This window comes from Dipodomys spectabilis, unplaced genomic scaffold (genome assembly GCF_019054845.1).
Source record: "Dipodomys spectabilis isolate Male_0828 unplaced genomic scaffold, ASM1905484v1 ptg000241l, whole genome shotgun sequence".
NCBI classification, from domain to species: Eukaryota; Metazoa; Chordata; class Mammalia; order Rodentia; family Heteromyidae; genus Dipodomys; species Dipodomys spectabilis.
In genome coordinates this window covers 5,766,782-5,785,000 of record NW_024870918.1, presented here as the reverse complement: position 1 = coordinate 5,785,000, position 18,219 = coordinate 5,766,782, and the positions used below count along the sequence as shown (strand labels likewise).

The window sequence follows — 18,219 nt, the reverse complement described above, 5'->3', positions numbered from 1 at the left end:
ACCAAATGAGCGCCGTCTCTTCATGATCCATCATTAGTATCATTATCACTGTCACAAAGATCATCTAATTCGCTTACGCTGCATTTCTTGCTATAGAATCTAGATAATATTCCTCAGGCTGTCTCTACTACCAGACTTGTGTGGTGCTCGCCCACAAGAACTCAGACCACCGTGTAGTAATGCAGCGCTCCGTTCCTTCTCTGTGTCCTCTACGGAACTGAGAGCTCCTTAACAAGAATTTCATCCTCGATTTTCCATGTGCTTGGGACCTATTATATGGTGTCCAATACATGTGTGTAGAGAGTAAGTGTTAGAAGTAGTGATTGCAAAACAGAGAAGCAGAACAACCTGAAAAGACTGAAGTCCACTAATTACAAAAATAACTGTACTAACGATCATGTAAGCTCACGTGGATTGAGTGGTCCAGGCTAGATAGGGAGCCGTGGGCTTTGGATGCCCTATACCCTGGAATCATCTGAACATTCCCTACCTCCTAGGGGATGCACTATGACTTCATAGGTGAGGAAGACGAGGGTTGTGGAGTAAGCTAACAGCAACTCACGTGACAATGGTAGACTTAGAGTTTTAACCCTGATTGTAGATGCAGGTTGTAGCCATTAAATGAATGCTACTTACTGAAAGGTAAAGTGGAAACTAGAATAACAATCAACAGGACATCCCCAGAGCCAATCACATCAAGTGAAATGTCACATAAAGACATTAGGCTCGTCTAAATTTTAACTAGCCGAGGAATCCAAGAGAAGAACCCAAGAGAACTAGCCATGCCCACAAGGTGGTTTCAAAGCCGTGGAAACCGTACCTGCTTTTCTCCCCGACTCCCCTTCCCACTGGGAGGTAGAAAGAGTATGGATTCTTACAAAACATGGGGTCAGAAAGAGCAGCACAGGTGAGTTCTGCCTCCCCCAAGCTGGCTTCACCTCTCTCAGGATGGATTTAAGCAGCCGAGCCCAGGATTGCATTTGTCAACACTGTGTGAGCTGCTGCTCCAGCTACTCCTCTTCACTTCCCCATAGAGATCTGAGCAGGAGGAGAGGAAAAGGCAGAACAGAGTAGCGACCATCTCAGCAGGTGACTGGGGCCAGAGGAAAGGGGTGCAGCAGGAACTCGCTGAACACAAGCTTCACAAGGTTTGTGGGCAAGTACACACCAGAGATCCTCAGATGCAGTCAAACACGGCAACCCTGCTGGCTAAGCCAAGGATAGGGCTTCTGTGAAGGCCCAGGGAGAGAGTCAGCAATCCCCCAGAACAGGGAAGCTCATCAATGAACCCGTGGAGTGTGAGAAGTGTATCTGTTGAATGGATTCTTTTATTCACTCATTAATCGTGTACGGGTATATATGGATACACTCTGTGTATCCGAAAGATGGAAAATCCTAGGAGGAATTCCCTCTGGGAATCTCTTCTAAGATACAGGTTCATAGAATGCCAACAGCAGTATAACGTGAGCGGATGTGCGGGGTTCAGGAGGAAATGGCCTGCTCTGCCTTGGCTGGAAGAGGTAGAAAGTGAGTCAAGGTGGGCTTCAGAAGCAAGTTGGACACTAAGAAATGAATGGGAATTACCCAGGGGAAGCACAGGAGCGGGACCAAGCTGTCCAGGGGCAGCCACAGAAACACTTGGCTCCTAATCGATGAATAATAGGCAATGTGACATTTCATTTGAGATTTGCAAGAAACGCAGCCCAAATTGCACCCAAAAGGAAAGATACAAAGTGGTAAAAGAATGGCCATGATCCAGTCACCTTCAGAGTCTGGACTTTATCCTAGCCAGTGCAACCACTGTCACTAGATTTTTCTTCCAAGGGAAGAAATGACAAGAATCTCTTACAGAGTCTTCCTGGGTAATCAGTACCCCCAAGTACCAATAACAAAAGACCCCAGCTCCTTGTGAACACCTCATTCCCACATGATCTTCTTGCATGCAGAGCCAAAGGAATCATTTTGGCCATGTTGTGCTGGCCAGCAAAACAAGGTCTTGTGGCCTCGATGTGGTTAAAACCCTCATAGACTGAGCAGCTATATTGGGATCTTCAGAAGATGTCGAGAACTGTGTACCTTTTCCTGCTCAGTGGGCTCAGCTTGGGAATTAGCTGGGAAGTTTCAAAAGAAAACGCCACTACCCGGGGCCTCTCGGGGATTCTGCTTCTAACTATTAGAGACAGAGCTGCGCAGGCTTTGTTTGTAAGCTTCCAAGGGACCCCTGGGCAGCTAGGATGGAGGGTCCTTGCAGAGAGAACAGCCCAGCAATCAGAATACTATCGAATGCAGTCCATCTCTTTTGCCAGGATTCTGAATCCCTTTGCAAACTCAGCATCCTGTGGCCACTACAGAGCCCTCGGCCCTCCTGTCACTGCCCTCAGCCTAAGTCTTTTTCACAGATACCAAAAAGCTCTATTGGAAGGCCAGCTTGTAAGACAGCTGGAGCTTAGGGTCATCACACCTACTCCAGCACCTGAGGGCACCGATCCCCCTCAGGAACCACACTATGCAGGAGTAGACAGCTTTACCAAAGTCCTCCCCCCGACCCTTGCAGAGGGAGGGGTCCTGCATTTACCTGGAAACTCCACGCAGGCCTCATTCGAACAGTACTTACACTTACCCAGTCCCATATATCCTCCTCACCTCCACATCCCCACCCCCAATTTGCCCCTGTAGTCACTGCCTTTAGGTTTTGTTCCCTGTGCCCTGCAAAAGCACCTTTTTTTGGGGGGGGGGGCAACTGTAAAGGATGCTAGAAACAAAGCAAGTAGCTGTGAGTTCTGTGGTTCCTGGACCTATTACCCATCCCTCCCCTTCCTTCCTGATGAAATCTGCTCCATCAGGAGCAAGAGTACTGAGTGACAAGCACTCCACTTCCCAAGGCCCTACTGCCCCTGCCTGTTCCTCCCACAGTCAGACAGCAAATCGTTAGCCCCAAACCCTTCAGCGGCTTCTCACAGCCATTAGCATGTGCCCTGGTGTTAATTCCCGATCGATCCATAGCCTGCCTGTGCTGTCATAGCACATTTTCGAAAGGAACCTCGTCTGGGGGAGCCCAAGACGGCTCTCAGCAGGCATCCTCGGGACATCAAATGCCCCTTGCCATTTTTAAGGGGACAAAGCAGATAGCTGCAGCCACCACTTCCAGCCAGATGACAGGTTGGGGACACAGGTCGACCTGCCTCCCCTCTGGAGTGGGGGCTCTCTGTACAATTCACCAAGCTCTCATTTGTCACCTTGGCATTTTGGAATTTGGTGTTTGTTGTTGCTGCTGCTGTTTGGTTGTTTTTGTTTTTGTTTTCAAATTAGAGATGGCTGCATTTTTCTTCCATCCCAAGCCCTCATTCGAACCAGTCTTCTTGTTGTTGTTGTTTGTTAATCAAGTAGCCACGATTCTCACTCCTGCCCTGTATTGCTTCCTCCAGCTCCCTGCGGACAGAATGAGACCCGAGAAGACGGCAAGATCATCCAGCTGCCGCCCTGCAAGACAGGGGCATGGATCGTGCCAGCCATCATGGCCTGCTACCTCTTAGTGGCTAACATCCTACTGGTCAACCTCCTTATCGCTGTCTTTAAGTGAGCCTCCCCTGCTTCCAGGGATGCGGGCAGTTGGGGGAGTCAGGTGGAGGGAACCCATGCTTCGGACGGCAGTGCATGTAGTCACTTACCTCTCTCTGGCTTATTTCAGCAACACATTTTTTGAGGTGAAGTCGATATCCAACCAAGTGTGGAAATTTCAGCGGTATCAGCTCATCATGACCTTCCACGAGAGGCCGGTCCTGCCTCCACCGCTGATCATCTTCAGTCACATGACCATGATATTCCAGCACCTGTGCTGCCGATGGAGGAAACACGAGAGTGACCCAGATGAAAGGGACTATGGCCTAAGTAAGCTGCAAGTGACACCCCTCTCCCCACCCCCCCGCAGTCAGAAATCAGCGCTTCCTGTAGGCAAGCTTGTGGAATCATGGGTCCACCGCCACCCTTGCTTTCTGCAGATTTCACACAGGCTCTGACAATCTAGAGGGGACATGGGGCATGGGACAAGGGCTGGAAGGAAGCCAGTTGCTGAAAGAAGCTGAAACTTGAGCATTATGAGCCTCACACCCTTCCTAGTGACTAAAGAGCAGTCATCAACCGGGCACCAGTGGCTCACGCCTGTCATCCTAGCGAATCAGGAGGCTGAGATCTGAGGATCGAGGTTCACAGCTAGCCAGAACAGGAAAGTATATGAGACTCTTCAATTAATCACCAAAAGAAAAGAAAGGAAAAGAAAACAAGAAAGTGGAGCTAGGGCTCATGTGGTAGAGTACCAGCATGGAGCACAAAAGCTGAGGGAGAGTGTCCAGGCCTTGAGTTCAAGCCCCAGTTCCAGCACAAAAGCAAAATTTAAAAGAAAAAAATCACCAGAGGATTTTTTTTTACCCTTTTCCAGTTCCTAAGCTTCTTCCCTTTCAGAGATCCCATCACCCAAATCCATCAATCATGTTGACACAGCCCACTGCGGGTCATCTTTAGGCACTGTGGCATGAACTGAGTTTCAATGATTGTCTGATTTTTCCATGTCCATTGTGATCGTTTCTCTCAAGTCTTAAAACATTTTCCTCAGCCTCAGGGGCTGTGATTTTTTTGTACTCCTAAAGAAACCAGTCTTGCTTTACTATTTTTCAAAGGAGAAAACTGAAGACTTTCTCCCCACCCACCTTCTAGCTCAGTATTTCTAAGAGGAAGTTTCAAAGCCATTGGGGTAGAACGGGCCCCTCACCGTGTGAGACGGTGCCACTCATGGCAGGAGATTTGCCATCTCCGCCTCCACACACTAAGTACCAGTTGCTCCTGCAGATTTCTAAACACTTCTTGGGCACCAATTCTCATTAGGAACCACTGGGGATCCAGCCCTACACTGACAAGCTACTGTGGTTATCCGAATGTGTTGAGTTGCCTCCTACATTAAGTCTATGAACAAGAGCCTGGATTTGTAGCCCAGGAATCTACATCCCCCTATGGGATGCCAGTATATCTAAGGCATAAAACCAAAGCCTTTAATCAGCTGTTTCTCTGAGCCTGAAGTTCCCAGCTATCTCCCTGAATGGCCATGGCCAATCGCTCTCTACCCATTCACCTCAAAGACTCGGAAAGCACTCAAAATTCCAAAATTTCAGATGGGAATCTGAAATACAAAATGAGGCACACGGAAAGCTGGAGGGAGATGGGTGGGGGTGGGATTTCCTGTGGTCTAGGCCTTAAGCCCTGACTTCTCGGCCAGCAGAGGTAGAACCCACACTATCCAACGGAAGCAGAAAGAGAGCTCTGTAATGAATGACATCATGCTGAATTGTTAACTCAGGGGCCAGAACCATTTACAATGAAGCTTGCTTATTCAGACAGCTTAGGAAGAAGGAGCGTTCAGGGCCCACTTCACAGGTGGGAATGGGACATAGTGTACTTCTTACTATCACCCACAGTCGCATTAAAAGTATTTCCAGGTCTCTGGATACATGGCAAGGAGGGGCCAAGTGTCAGATTTCCCAGAGAAATCTGTGACTGGGCGGGAACTGGTGAAGCACAAGGAGGGGGGACCTTGAATTGTTATTTATACATCAGAGAAAAGGGAGCTTGTCACCATCTGGGACTTGTGCATGAAGGAGTACTTCAGAGAAAAGGACGATCGGTTCAACTTGTCCTACTAATTAAAACATCCCAGGACATTGCCAAGTCCTGGCAGAGCCTCAGTAAACAAGTCCTTTGAAGTGTAAGATTAAAATTGCATTGTAAAATGTGACACATTGATGGGTCTTTTAAATTTGTAGATAGATAGATAGATAGATAGATAGATAGATAGATAGATAGATAGATAGATAGATAGATAGATAGATAGATAGATAGATAGATTTTAATGTCAATACTCAGGCTCTAACTTAGTGTCTGCTGGTGCTCTACCACTTGAGCTACAGCTCTACTTCTGGCTTTTTGGTAATTAATTCAAGATAAGAGTCTCATGGGCTTTTCTACCCCAGGTTGGCATTAAACCACCATACTTGAATTTCAGCTTCCTCTAAGTACCTAGGATTATAGGCATGCACCGTTGGCACCCACTAAAATATTTTTTTAAAGAACGTTACATATAACCAAAGAAGTAAAATGGAGCATTTGCTTAAGATGCCATCAGATAAAGGCTTCAGCATACTGTTTTGGATCTCTGTTGCTCTACTAGATCAAGGCAGAAAGGAGATTGCTCTCTTTGGTCTTTGTGGGGGGAGGGGGTCTGTACATTCTCTCATTTCCTCTCTCCTCTCTCTCCTTTTTCTTCTCTCCCGTCTCTCCTCCCTTTCTTCTCTCCTCCCTTTCTTCTCTCCTCTCTCTTCTCTCCTGTCTCTTCTCTCTTCTCTCCCCTCTCCTGTCTCTCTCCTCTCTCCTTTCACCTCTCTGTCTTCTCTCTCCTCTCTGTCTTCTCTCTCTCCTCTCTCTCCTTCTCTCTCCTTTCTCTCTGCTCTCTCCCCTCTCCTCTCTTCTTTCTTTCCTTCTTCCCCTCCCCCCTCTCCCCCCTCTATCTCCTCTTTTATTCCTCTCCCTGAAGCCAAAGGCTTTATGTAATTTCCTGACTCAGTGTCACCCATGCTCTACTGATAAGGATTTTCCTCACTTCAAGAACCTGCCATATTTGAAAAAAGTGATTAGACTTCTGGCAACTTCTGGCATTTTCTTTACCCTCATCTGCTTTCACAGTCATATCTATACCATGCTTCCAGCAAGTTAAGATACTGATACCATGACACCACAGAACTAGTGAAAGCAATCTCAGAAAACAAAAGAGCTAGCAAGGGGCTAAAATTCAGAACTCCAGACATTTGAGACAATCCCCACACCATCTCAGGAGCGCATGAAAGAACTTACTGATTCATGGTTTATCCGAAGCCACTCTCCTAATTTAATCTCAATTTATAAACCAGGGAAAAGGCTCACATTTCCACTGGGATCCTAGTACCGCTGTATCCAGAGTGAATACATTTACTTTCACTTAACAGAAAACCAGAATAACAATAGCAAAGAAATAAGGCTTCCTTTTCCTTACATAACAAAAATCAAGGAGATGATATATAGGCCAGAACTCAACAATGGGCTGTTGCAGCCAGAGATCCAGAGTTCTAATTTTAGATTCAGCTATTTGTATTGTGCTATCTTCTTTTATAGTCACAAAAATAATTATTACATGTCCAGTCATCACACTTATGTTCAAGATAGGGAAAAGATTTGACTTACAGAATCGTAACCTCTTTGTATATCTATTTAATAATATTTTTTTAAGATCGGGAATAGAAGGGCAGGTGAGCTGGATGTGGTAGCACAAGCCTGTAATCCCAGCACTTGGGAGGCTGAAGCAAGAAGATTGAGCAGATCAAAGGCCAGCCTGGACTACAGAGGGTAAAAGAAAAGAAGGTTTAACAAAAACAGAGAAGCAACCACAATCTCCATTTTATCAGGAAGGCAAAACTCTCTTCCCCTTTTGTTTCTTGTCCCAAAGTGGGCTTTGCTGCTTCCATACTGCAAAAGGATTGTCTGTCAATCAACAAGGTCTGTGCACCACACCTGCTAGCCTGTTTGAGCCTTTAAGGCATGTTCTTTCGCTAAAGCTTTTCTTCTCTGATGTGTGATTCTAACCAGCTCCCGTGATATGCTTTGTACTGAGCTGAACTTGAAAGAAAGGAAACTGTGAGAAGAATTGCCTCATCGGGTATTAGATCTATTTGAGACTTAATCAAGACGCCAAGGCCCTTGGCTTAGCCTCCTTATGAATGCCACAGGTCAGCTGCTATCACCTCCAGCCTCACAGTTCACCTTTCCTCCCCCCCACAGAACTCTTCATCACCGACGATGAACTCAAAAAAGTACACGATTTTGAAGAACAGTGTATAGAAGAATATTTCAGAGAAAAGGATGATCGCTTTAACTCATCCAACGATGAGAGGATTCGAGTGACATCAGAAAGGTTTGTTGTTCTATGGCACATGCCTCTCACAGATACGGTTTGCTGCAGCCAATGTTACCAGTTACAGTCCCCGCACCTCCCACCCCCGCCGGAAAAAGGTAGATTTAGGCTAATTTTTTTTATTGTCCAAGAGATTATGGATCTTCTGAGAAGACAGACTTATTAGCCAGCATATCTAAAGATCAGAAATTCCCCAAACTTCTCCAGAAGGCAGTAGCAGTTGCTCTCCTCGATGGAAGGGGTTGGCAGATTGAAAACAGGGCTGACTTTAGACTTGAAAGAGGGTCTGCCTCAGTCACAAAGTGAGAGACCAAGCCTGTCTCGGGATTCGCCAGTAGGTTTCGGCTTCATTGAGAGCACTGAGCATCTTCTCCAGAGAAGAGCTTCATCCCACAGCCTGGTTTATCTGGGTGCTCAATATCTTCTAGACAGCAGCAAACGTCTTAGAAATCCATGAGAATAATCATCAAGGGTTTGGGGTTTCCCAAAAAAAAAAATTATTTTGTTTTTTCCCTCTTCCTGAACAATGTAAAAACAAAGAAATACAAGCAAATTTTTCCCCTCAGTGGTTATATTGACCAAATAGTTCTAAGAGCCAGTAGGGCTTTAAGAAAAATCTCCTAACTTGAGAGACGGTGGGGGGGGGGGGGGGGGGGGGCGGGTAGCCCTTTAAATGTAATAAGCCTTGTGATTGCCAAATGCTCTTACATTTTTTTTCTCACTTTTCATGTTTGTCTTTTTCTTTTTCTTTCTTTTTTTTTTTTTTTTACCAGTCCTGGAGCTTGAACTCAGGGCCTGAGCACTGTCTCTGAGCTTCCTTTTGCTCAAGGCTAGCGCTCTACCATTTGAGTCACAGTACCACTTCTGCTTTTTCTGTGTATGTGGTACTGAGGAATCAAACCCAGGGCTTCATGCATGCCAGGCAAGCACTCTACCACTAAGCCACATTCCCAGTCCACTTTTCATGTTTTCTGTAGACTAATACAAACTTTATTCCAGGCTACTGCATTTGAAACCCAGCACTTGGGGACTGCTGTTTGAAAGAATACTCAAGAGTCACAAAGCATTGGTATAGCTTTGCATTTTAATCATTTACAACATAAATATGCCAGAAGCAACTTAAAAATAGTGTAGAAAAATATAACCGCTTGATTACTAGAGCCAATATGACTCAGGCTTTTAAGAATGGAAACAGTTATCTCTAGTTTTCATGAGATACCATTTTGTTTGCTTATCTACTTCAGATAGTCTCTACAAACTCTTCAGAAATCACATAAATGGTAGTATATACTTTTTGGTCCCTAGCTCTTTATTTCATTAAAGAATAAAGTCCAGGTAAGTAGATATATTTCCATATGGATCCACAGATACCAAACCAATATTAATACAGTTGACAGCCATGCACAGATTTACACACATCTGTCACCACAAAATAGAGCGTTTTATGATGATAGGAGGTGGAGTAATTTTCTGGCAAACAAAAGAAGGAGCTGCGAATCTGAAAATGTCTCTCGTTCTGAGGCTTATTTATTAATAGACATATAGCCAGGTGGTTCCCAGTAAATTGTGCCACATGGACCCATTACCATTGCTCAGACATATTTCCACAAACATATGTCTTACGGGCCTTTGAAGGGCTCTTTGGGAGTAAAGAACGGTAGGAAGGAGTGTTAAGCAGCCAAGAAGGTTCTACCTCTAGGAAACTGCAGTGAAGAGGGGCAGACACCAGCACGTGTAGAAATATTGCAACCATGTCAGCAGTTCCTTCAGAGAAAGCCAAGAAAGACCTGTGATACCCGCACTGGGACTCGCTCCATGTCTGTAAATCCTTCGAGACCACTTTGTCTCCGAGGCAGGGTGATTCCTACAGCCTACGACAGAGTGCACGCTCCCCTCCCTTCTCTCTATCCTGGGAATTATTCTTACCCTCCAGAATAATGGGACTTAATTGCATGACCTCACTACCCAACCCAAACACCTAAGCCCAGGCCTCATGCTACTTGGGTGGCCTCTGCCTGTTTGTTTTGGTTTGTTTTGGTCTTTTTTTTTTACTTTGGTCTTGTTGGGTGTTTTACATTTATATCCCCCCAAATAATCTTTCTTTTTGGGGGGGTGGTCCGGTCATGGGGCCTGAACTCTGGGCCTGGGCGCTATCCCTCAGCACTTCAGATCAAGGCTAGCGCTCTACCACTTGAGCCACAGTGCCACTTCCAGCTTCTTTCTTTTTGTTTTTTTGGTGCTGAGGAATCGAACCCAGGGCCTCGGGCATGCAAGGCAAGCGCTCTACCACTAAGCCACCTTCCCAGCCCCCAAATAATCTTTTACTACCGAAATTGCAACCAATAAAGCAGAAATAGCATGGGGCATACCAAGTCAGAGATGAGGGAGCTATATAGCCCATTTCGCATGTCCTTCCTGAGCGGTATGGCAAGAGGCATAATTTATCCTGTGCATTCTTGAAAAGGGTAGGGAAGGAAGGGCGAAGAATACAAAGGGACGGAAAAAGGGACATGTGTCAGTGTGTACATAATACGCCAAACTCTGGATAGAGCCATAGATTGAATTTACCCATGTACAAATCCATACAGAATATAGAATACTGCATCACTCTCTGTACGTTAGACAACCTTAAAACAGAGATTTGACATCAGGAACGCTAAAAGTTTCTCCCAGCTTGCCAGCACATATCATCTCCATCTTTCCAGAGCCCTAATATGATCACGTCCTGAGTTATTCTGAAGTGAGTCACTCCAAGTGTAGAAAGATGAGAGAAGAAAGCTAAATAAAGTGTTCTTCCCACTGAATGTCTTTATTTTGCATAATGCTTTTTTTTTTTTAATTCCCATAGTCACGATAAGTTTCTATCTCTTTGGGCATCCTAATTGATCCACTGTATCTTCTAAGTTATTTGGTCAAAATCATTTCTGAGTGGCCACAATCAAAGCACTTGGTGACTCCTCAGGCCTATTTACAGCTAGCATGCATAGCTATTTACACTGAACTTTTCAAGAAAATGTTTGAAAGATTAAGAAAAGCAGTCCCTTACTGAACAAACATCATGTTGACTCCTGACTTATTATTCTTTATAGTTCCTACCTTAAGACCCTATAAGTTAAATCCATGACCTAAATGACAGTTAGGTGCTAGTTAAATATACCCAAATGGAAAACACCAATCATGATTGCTTTTGGCAAGATTTGCATTCCACTCCACCTCTAAGCCATAGGAATGTTAAGTGTTATCCCAGATGAGTTCCTCAGGCTGGTAATTATGTTGCCCACTTATAATTCCAGCAACCAGGAAGCTGAAGCAGAAGGACTCAGGATCAAGGCCAGCCTAGACCATGCATAGTGAGTTAGAAGCCAAGCTGAGCACAAAACAATACATAAATAATAAATTCTAAACTCAAAACAGTGGCAACAAAAATGAATAGATTATATTAGGCTTTTCTCCTCTTCCCATTCCCTCAAACCATGCTACTATACTCTTAGCGCTTCTATCAGACTCCTCCTAGCTGTCCCTGCAGACCTTTCTCCTGTTGAACCCCTCAAACCACACCCGGTTTTGTATCATCTAATGTGTCTCATGTCCAAGTCTTACCTGCTAGTTTTCCCTATGATCCTGGATCCTATGCTTGAGGCAGGCGGGGTGTGGAAAGGAGATACCACTCAGTTCTTGGACGTGATCACAGACACACACGTGTACTAGAGAAACGTCTTCATCTCTGTAGAATATTAACCTTGTCTACACTGGATTCCAGAAAAAACTAAAAAAGGAACTAAACTGGTCTTTTTGGGTTTTTTTGGTACTCTTCTGGCACTGACCCAGTGTCTAGAGTATGCTATCACCAGAGAGATTAAAAACCACTCAAGTCAGTCAGATACGGTCATACGCCTGTAATTCAGGCAACTCTGGAGGCTGGGTCGAGAGCATCACTTGAGTCAGGGAGTTGAAGACCAGCCTGAGCAAGGCAACTTACCTCTTTCTCAAAATAAAAATAAAATCACTAGGTCTGATCACATCAGAAGTCATTTCTTGCACACACACACACACACACACACAAACACACACACACAGATCTCTCTTCCCCATCCCCTCTGTCTGCCCATGCCCCTCACTTTTTCCTTGGCCAACAGATCTAGGATGGCTCTCGAAACACAGAGCTCCCAGAGATGTGAGCACACCTTAGATGCGCTCTGCCCTTATAGAGGCCAACTTGAGTGACTCTCATTTCCCCCTCACACAGGGTAGAGAACATGTCCATGCGGCTGGAGGAAGTCAACGAGCGAGAACACTCCATGAAGGCTTCGCTCCAGACCGTGGACATCCGGCTGGCGCAGCTTGAGGACCTCATCGGGCGTATGGCCACAGCCCTGGAGCGCCTGACGGGTCTGGAGCGAGCGGAGTCCAACAAAATCCGCTCGAGGACCTCCTCAGACTGCACCGATGCAGCCTACATCGTCCGCCAGAGCAGCTTCAACAGCCAGGAGGGGAACACCTTCAAGCTCCAAGAAAGTATAGACCCTGCAGGTGAGGAGACCATATCCCCAACTTCTCCAACTTTAATGCCCCGTATGCGAAGCCATTCTTTCTATTCAGTCAATATGAAAGACAAAGGTGGTCTAGACAAGTTGGAAAGTATCTTTAAAGAAAGGTCCCTGAGCCTACACCGGGCCACTAGTTCCCATTCAGTAGCAAAAGAATCTAAAACTCCTACAGCCCCTGCAAACACCTTGGCCATTGTTCCAGATTCCAGAAGACCATCGTCGTGCATAGACATCTACGTGTCTGCCATGGACGAGCTCCACTGTGACACAGACCCTCTGGACAGTTCCGTGAACATCCTCGGGCTGGGTGAGCCGAGCTTTTCCGTTCCAGCACCTTCCACAGCCCCTTCAAGCAGTGCCTATGCCACCCTGGCACCCACAGACAGACCACCGAGCAGGAGCATCGATTTCGAAGACATCACCTCCATAGACACTAGATCTTTCTCTTCAGATTACACCCACCTTCCAGAATGCCAAAACCCCTGGGACTCGGACCCCCCAACAGGTCCCACCATTGAGCGCTCCAAGAGTAGCCGCTACTTGGCCACCACGCCCTTTCTTCTAGAAGAGGCCCCCATGGTGAAGTCTCACAGCTTTATGTTTTCCCCTTCGAGGAGTTATTATGCCAGCTTTGGGGTGCCCATGAAGACAGCAGAATACACAAGCATTACGGACTGTATCGACACCCGGTGCGTCCATGCCCCGCAAGCGATCGCCGACAGAGCCACCTTCTCCGGAGGAGGTCTGGGAGACAAAGTGGAGGACTTAACATGCTGTCATCCCGAGCGAGAAGCAGAACTGAGTCACCCTAGCTCTGACAGTGAAGAGCACGAGGCTCGAGGCCGAAGGGCTGTCCTGGCTGTGTCCTCCCAGGAGGGTGACATTTCCGACAGAACCCTGGCCAACAACATCACAGTTCCCAAGATTGAGCGAGCCAACAGCTACTCAGCAGAGGAGCCAAGCGCGCCATATGCACACACCAGGAAGAGCTTCTCCATCAGTGACAAGCTCGACAGGCAACGGAACACAGCAAGCCTACGAAATCCCTTCCAGAGGAGTAAGTCCTCCAAGCCTGAGAGCCGAGGGGACAGCCTGTCCATGAAGAGACTGTCCAGAACATCGGCTTTCCACAGCTTCGAAAGCAAGCACAACTAAATCTTCTTACTGTGTGTTGCAGGAGGCTCGAGAAGCTAGCCCGAAAATTCTTCCCCAAATGTCACCTCTCCCCCCCCATGACCTCCACCCCCCCCCACCCACCCACTCTGCTTGAATCATTTCACTTTATTCTTAGCTGAACAAAACAAGCAATGCATTAGGGAGATGTTCCCACCAAGGTGACTTCTGGGCCTCAGACCCAGTGCCAAACACAAGGGGAGTTAAAGCATGTTCACACCTGTTGGGTAGGGAGGGGAAGATAGGGGAGTAGCAAGGGTAGAGGTGAAGGTGTATTGCCAGTTACTACAGAAAAGCCATGAGCTCTAGGGGGTTCAAACACTCACCATGCCAGGAGGCATCTTATGATTATGAGGATTTTTTTTTCTTTTACTCATTATCAAGAGTTGAGAATGCAGAGCTGAATTGCAAAATAAAATAAAATAGCCAGCATACAAAATGAGATATTCTAAACTTCAATTCTGTTTTCTTTTCGCATTCGCTCCACCACTGGTGACTGATGAAGAGCATCCTTTTTATTCAGTATAAACCGGCAGCAAGCAGTTCTACCTAACGCCTCACATGCTTCTCAGGCCAACACTTCTGTAATTGGTCATTATAAAGAAAAAAACAAGGTAACAGTCAAAGTTCACCTGTCTCTTCTCTATTCACTTCTGGTGCCACAACTGTTTGATCTTTTTCTTTTTTTTTTTTCTTGTGAAGAAAACAAGGGAACAGAAATGCCTTTTTTTGGTCTTGCAATCAAAATGAATGAAGTGTTGATGTGAAAAAACAAAGTCATGTGATTTATTCTAGACAACTCCAGTAGAGTCAAGCAAGCTCAGGATGAATGTAATTAAATAATTTTATATTTTTAAATTTATCTTCTATCTCACCTGTCCACAGTGAATTCACTCATGAATAGATAATATTGAACTTACAATGCTAAGTGGGTAAAATGAACCTAAAACTGCCATGTGAGATAGTGTCGTATTCTCACCATTCATTATGTGTGTGATGCTGCTCTCTGGCCTTCACCATTTGCATGATTCCACCGTGTCCTCGGCACCTTCAATGAGTAACTGCCAATTGCTCGTCACATGTCATTTTGTATATGACACATGGTTGAGTGTGGATATTTTCATACCTAGAGTTTTGCCATCTAAGCTGAGCGCAGCATAAATTTAAATTGGAGTTTTTCAAGGGCTGGTATCTTTTCTATGGAAATGTTCCAAAGCACTTTTTAAGGAAGTTTCAAAACCATAAATAACCTTAGAAATGACTTGGAGTTTGGTATCAACCCAAAGCCATCCGTGGCAGGCATACCGTGAATATTTTTTCTTATGTACAGAGCTATTAAAAAAGAGATACACTAGATCAAAATAGAAAGCAAATAAAGCATATAAAGAGTTCTATAGTATATGCTGCTTACATTCATGTACATTTACACAGAGACACATGTTTATATATAGTATATAAACAGACATAGAGAGCTTTCTTAAGAGGCTTGGACTTTTTTACCACCTGGAGGTATTTTTAATATCCACTGAAAAAGTTGATTATACTATCTATTAGACCAACTATTGCAATTATGATTTTTTTTAAATCTGTCACCTTAACTTCTCCTTCTACCAAATGAGTTGCTTAAATGATTTCACCACCCGCCCGTGTCTGGCCCCTTTTTGTCTGAAGGAACTCAAGTGTAATGACACCCATGGTATGCTGGTTCTTCCTACCCAAAACTATTACCCACTTACAATTGAAATACACATGCCATTCTAAACCAGTTAGCATTATAGATTTAAATTAAAATAAACACATCTTAGCCAGGCACTGGTGGTTCATGCCTGTAATCCTAGCTACTCAGGAAGCTGAGATCTGAGGATCGTGGTTCAAAGCCAGCCTAGGCAGAAAAGTCCATAGAGACTCTTATCTCCAATGAACTACTTAGAAGAAGCCAGAAGTGGCACTGTGGCTCAAGTGGTAGAGTGCTAACCTTGAGAATAAAGACACCCAAGGACAGTGCCCAGGCCCTGAGTTCAAACCCCAGGACCAGCAAAAAAGAGAAAAAGAAAAAGTAGAAGAGAAAAAAGTGAAAGAGAGCAAGAGAGAGAGAGAGAGAGAGAGAAATCTTGACCACCAACTCTTTAGGTTCTCATTTTTGGGTCATTGAAATTTTTAAAGGAATAAAAGACTTCTTTGAGAAAAATGATTTCATGTTTCCAGTCTAAGGTACTACCTGGCTCCTTAATTGTAGTTGTAGACGCCAAGTAATGTCTCATTTTGTAAAAATCAATAAAATGGATTGAAAAACCTCTAGCTTTTAAATTATTTTTTAAGGAACAACCTTTTCAATATAGGAAGAATGACAAGATCATGTAATCTTGTAAGGATTCCCTCTTTGCTCCTTGGTATTTACATGAGTTAGTAACACCCAACCTCTTCATTTACAATTGCCCAAGAAATAGCTCCACTTTACTGACCTCCCACATTGACGATTCTCCTCTCTGCAGACACATGATCAATCTGAGAATAAATCACCTTTCAACTTCCCTGAGCCATGAGTCCGTGTGAGGGTCTGATGAAAACTCTGCACGTATACATGACATTGCAGTATAACTGCAAAGGGTTCGTGATCCTCTCATTCCATATTGATTCACAATAAGGGAATCATCTTCAGCCGTAATCAGTATGGCTGTAGCAGGTACCTTACATCATCAGACCATTTCTCTGTGATTCTCAGGAAGGCCATGTTTCAGCACCAGATTTGAACCGAGGTCAGGCTATTTTTGTTCTTTAGTCTAGATGTGGTTAGTCCAATTTGCCCTTTGGTCCTAAAGTTTGGATGAACTGTAAGTAGGGAGGTCACTCAAAGCCAAAGGCTTCCTAAGAGTGTCTATAGAGGAACCCAAGAAGGAGCTAGAAACCATTATTCTTTAGCCATAGAGCAGGACATCAAGCAGCTCCAGGGACGTGTTGGAACAGACTGCAAACGAGGGAAAGGAAGAGAAAAGAACACAACCTAGGAAACTGATCTTGTGGCTACCTGGCTCAGTGATTGTGCATGACAATTAAATGATCACACGTTCGATGCAGTGTGTGAAATACACAAGCCAAATTAAACTGACTTTAGACACAAACTGTGTGACTCTCACAAGCCATCTCTTCCCTGTGCACATGCGTGGATGTTTTTTTCCAACCCCATCTCCCCTCCCCTGCCATTTCTGGGTTCTCTGCACACCATCGTGACATTGATTCTGTGGCCTTGTACAGTCAGCTCGTGCTGAGCTCCTGTGTTCCTCGAGGTTCCCGATCGAGGGGACGTTAATTACCCGCCTCTGTGAATTAAGCAGTTCAGAGCAGCAAGCTATCGAGGACCATAAATATAGAGCTCAAGAAGTAAGAGCTTCAGTCTAATCATCTGCTTTCGGAGGTGCCAATTTTTATATACTAATATACGTAATGATTTGTTCCAAGTTGCTTGTTCCTTTGCATCAAAAGAAAAAAAAGGAAATTAAGGATGTTTTAGGAGAATGACCATAGCAGTTTCCTGATTAACCCATAGACTTTATCGTTAGAGACACCCCGACCCCCTCTTGATGGCTTTGGATGGAGAGCTGTAATGCTAGAGTACAATTGTCATGGCTAATTTGTGTACTTCTGCAAGCCAAACTGTGTATCAACAGCACTTTATGGACTGGAATTTTTTAATCTATGCTTATAGGATCAGGCTATTGTTCAGCACTTTGAAAGCCCCTCCCCTTTTACATATATATGTCTATATATATGTAAGAATAATGCAGTGGGAGAAATGTATTCTTAAAAACACAAAATGTGTTTCTTCTGAATGTTGCAAATGTATTCTAAAACATGGTTCCTATAGATATTATGGTAGATAACTGGATAGTACTTGTTTTCCTCTTTCAGAGGCCGTTCAATCTAGTCACCTTGAATGTATGGGCTGTTTGATTTCTTTAAAGATAATAACTATTATCCAGTCATCCATCATGCTATATCTGTAGACTATACTATACAGTATGTTGGGCAATGCTGTATTATAGAACACATGTAAACATATATGTAACCTTGTGTTTAACCCAGCAATAGTTGTAGCATGTGATCGTATTAATGAACGTTACAGGATGGCTTTATAATCATTTCTAAATCTGTAACATTCAATAAAGAAGCACATGTTGCAAGAATTCATTATGTTCTCAATTCCATGTTATTTAGCATCCTCGTGAAGGGGGCATTTTTGTTCCTGATTGGCTTTCTGTTTTTTGACCATTTCTTCAGACCACTGTAAAATATTTCTGTGAGTTTCTGTATGTCCTTTCGAAGTCCTGCCAGCTCTGATAGGCACGTTGTGGTTGTGTGAAAGATGAACTGGCATGTTATGCCAAAGACTGTATGACAGATGAACTTAAAAGTCACATTTTTAAACTCCAGTTGAATTAGCTGTTTGTTTACAACTGCTGCCCCAATGTGGAAGCAGTGTACAGTATCTTATAAATATGTTCATTCAGTAACACT

The 18,219-nt window shown here is 44.5% G+C and overlaps 1 protein-coding gene across 5 annotated transcripts in view; it reads left to right on the top strand.

Moving 5' to 3' along the window:
- Trpm3 (transient receptor potential cation channel subfamily M member 3) overlaps nt 1-14,331 on the top strand; it is a 277,889-nt gene extending 263,558 nt beyond the window's left edge. For 4 of the 5 annotated variants that reach the window (XM_042699329.1, XM_042699328.1, XM_042699327.1 and 1 more), the window contains 4 exons: nt 3,426-3,576; nt 3,689-3,888; nt 7,855-7,987; nt 12,234-14,331. In XM_042699329.1, coding sequence (XP_042555263.1) covers nt 3,426-3,576; nt 3,689-3,888; nt 7,855-7,987; nt 12,234-13,689 — 1,940 coding nt within the window. In that variant the 3' untranslated portion in view covers nt 13,690-14,331. The remainder of the gene's footprint in view (nt 1-3,425; nt 3,577-3,688; nt 3,889-7,854; nt 7,988-12,233) is intronic. The other variant, XM_042699330.1, reaches the window with a different exon arrangement.
- Nucleotides 14,332-18,219: the final 3,888 nt, after the last annotated feature.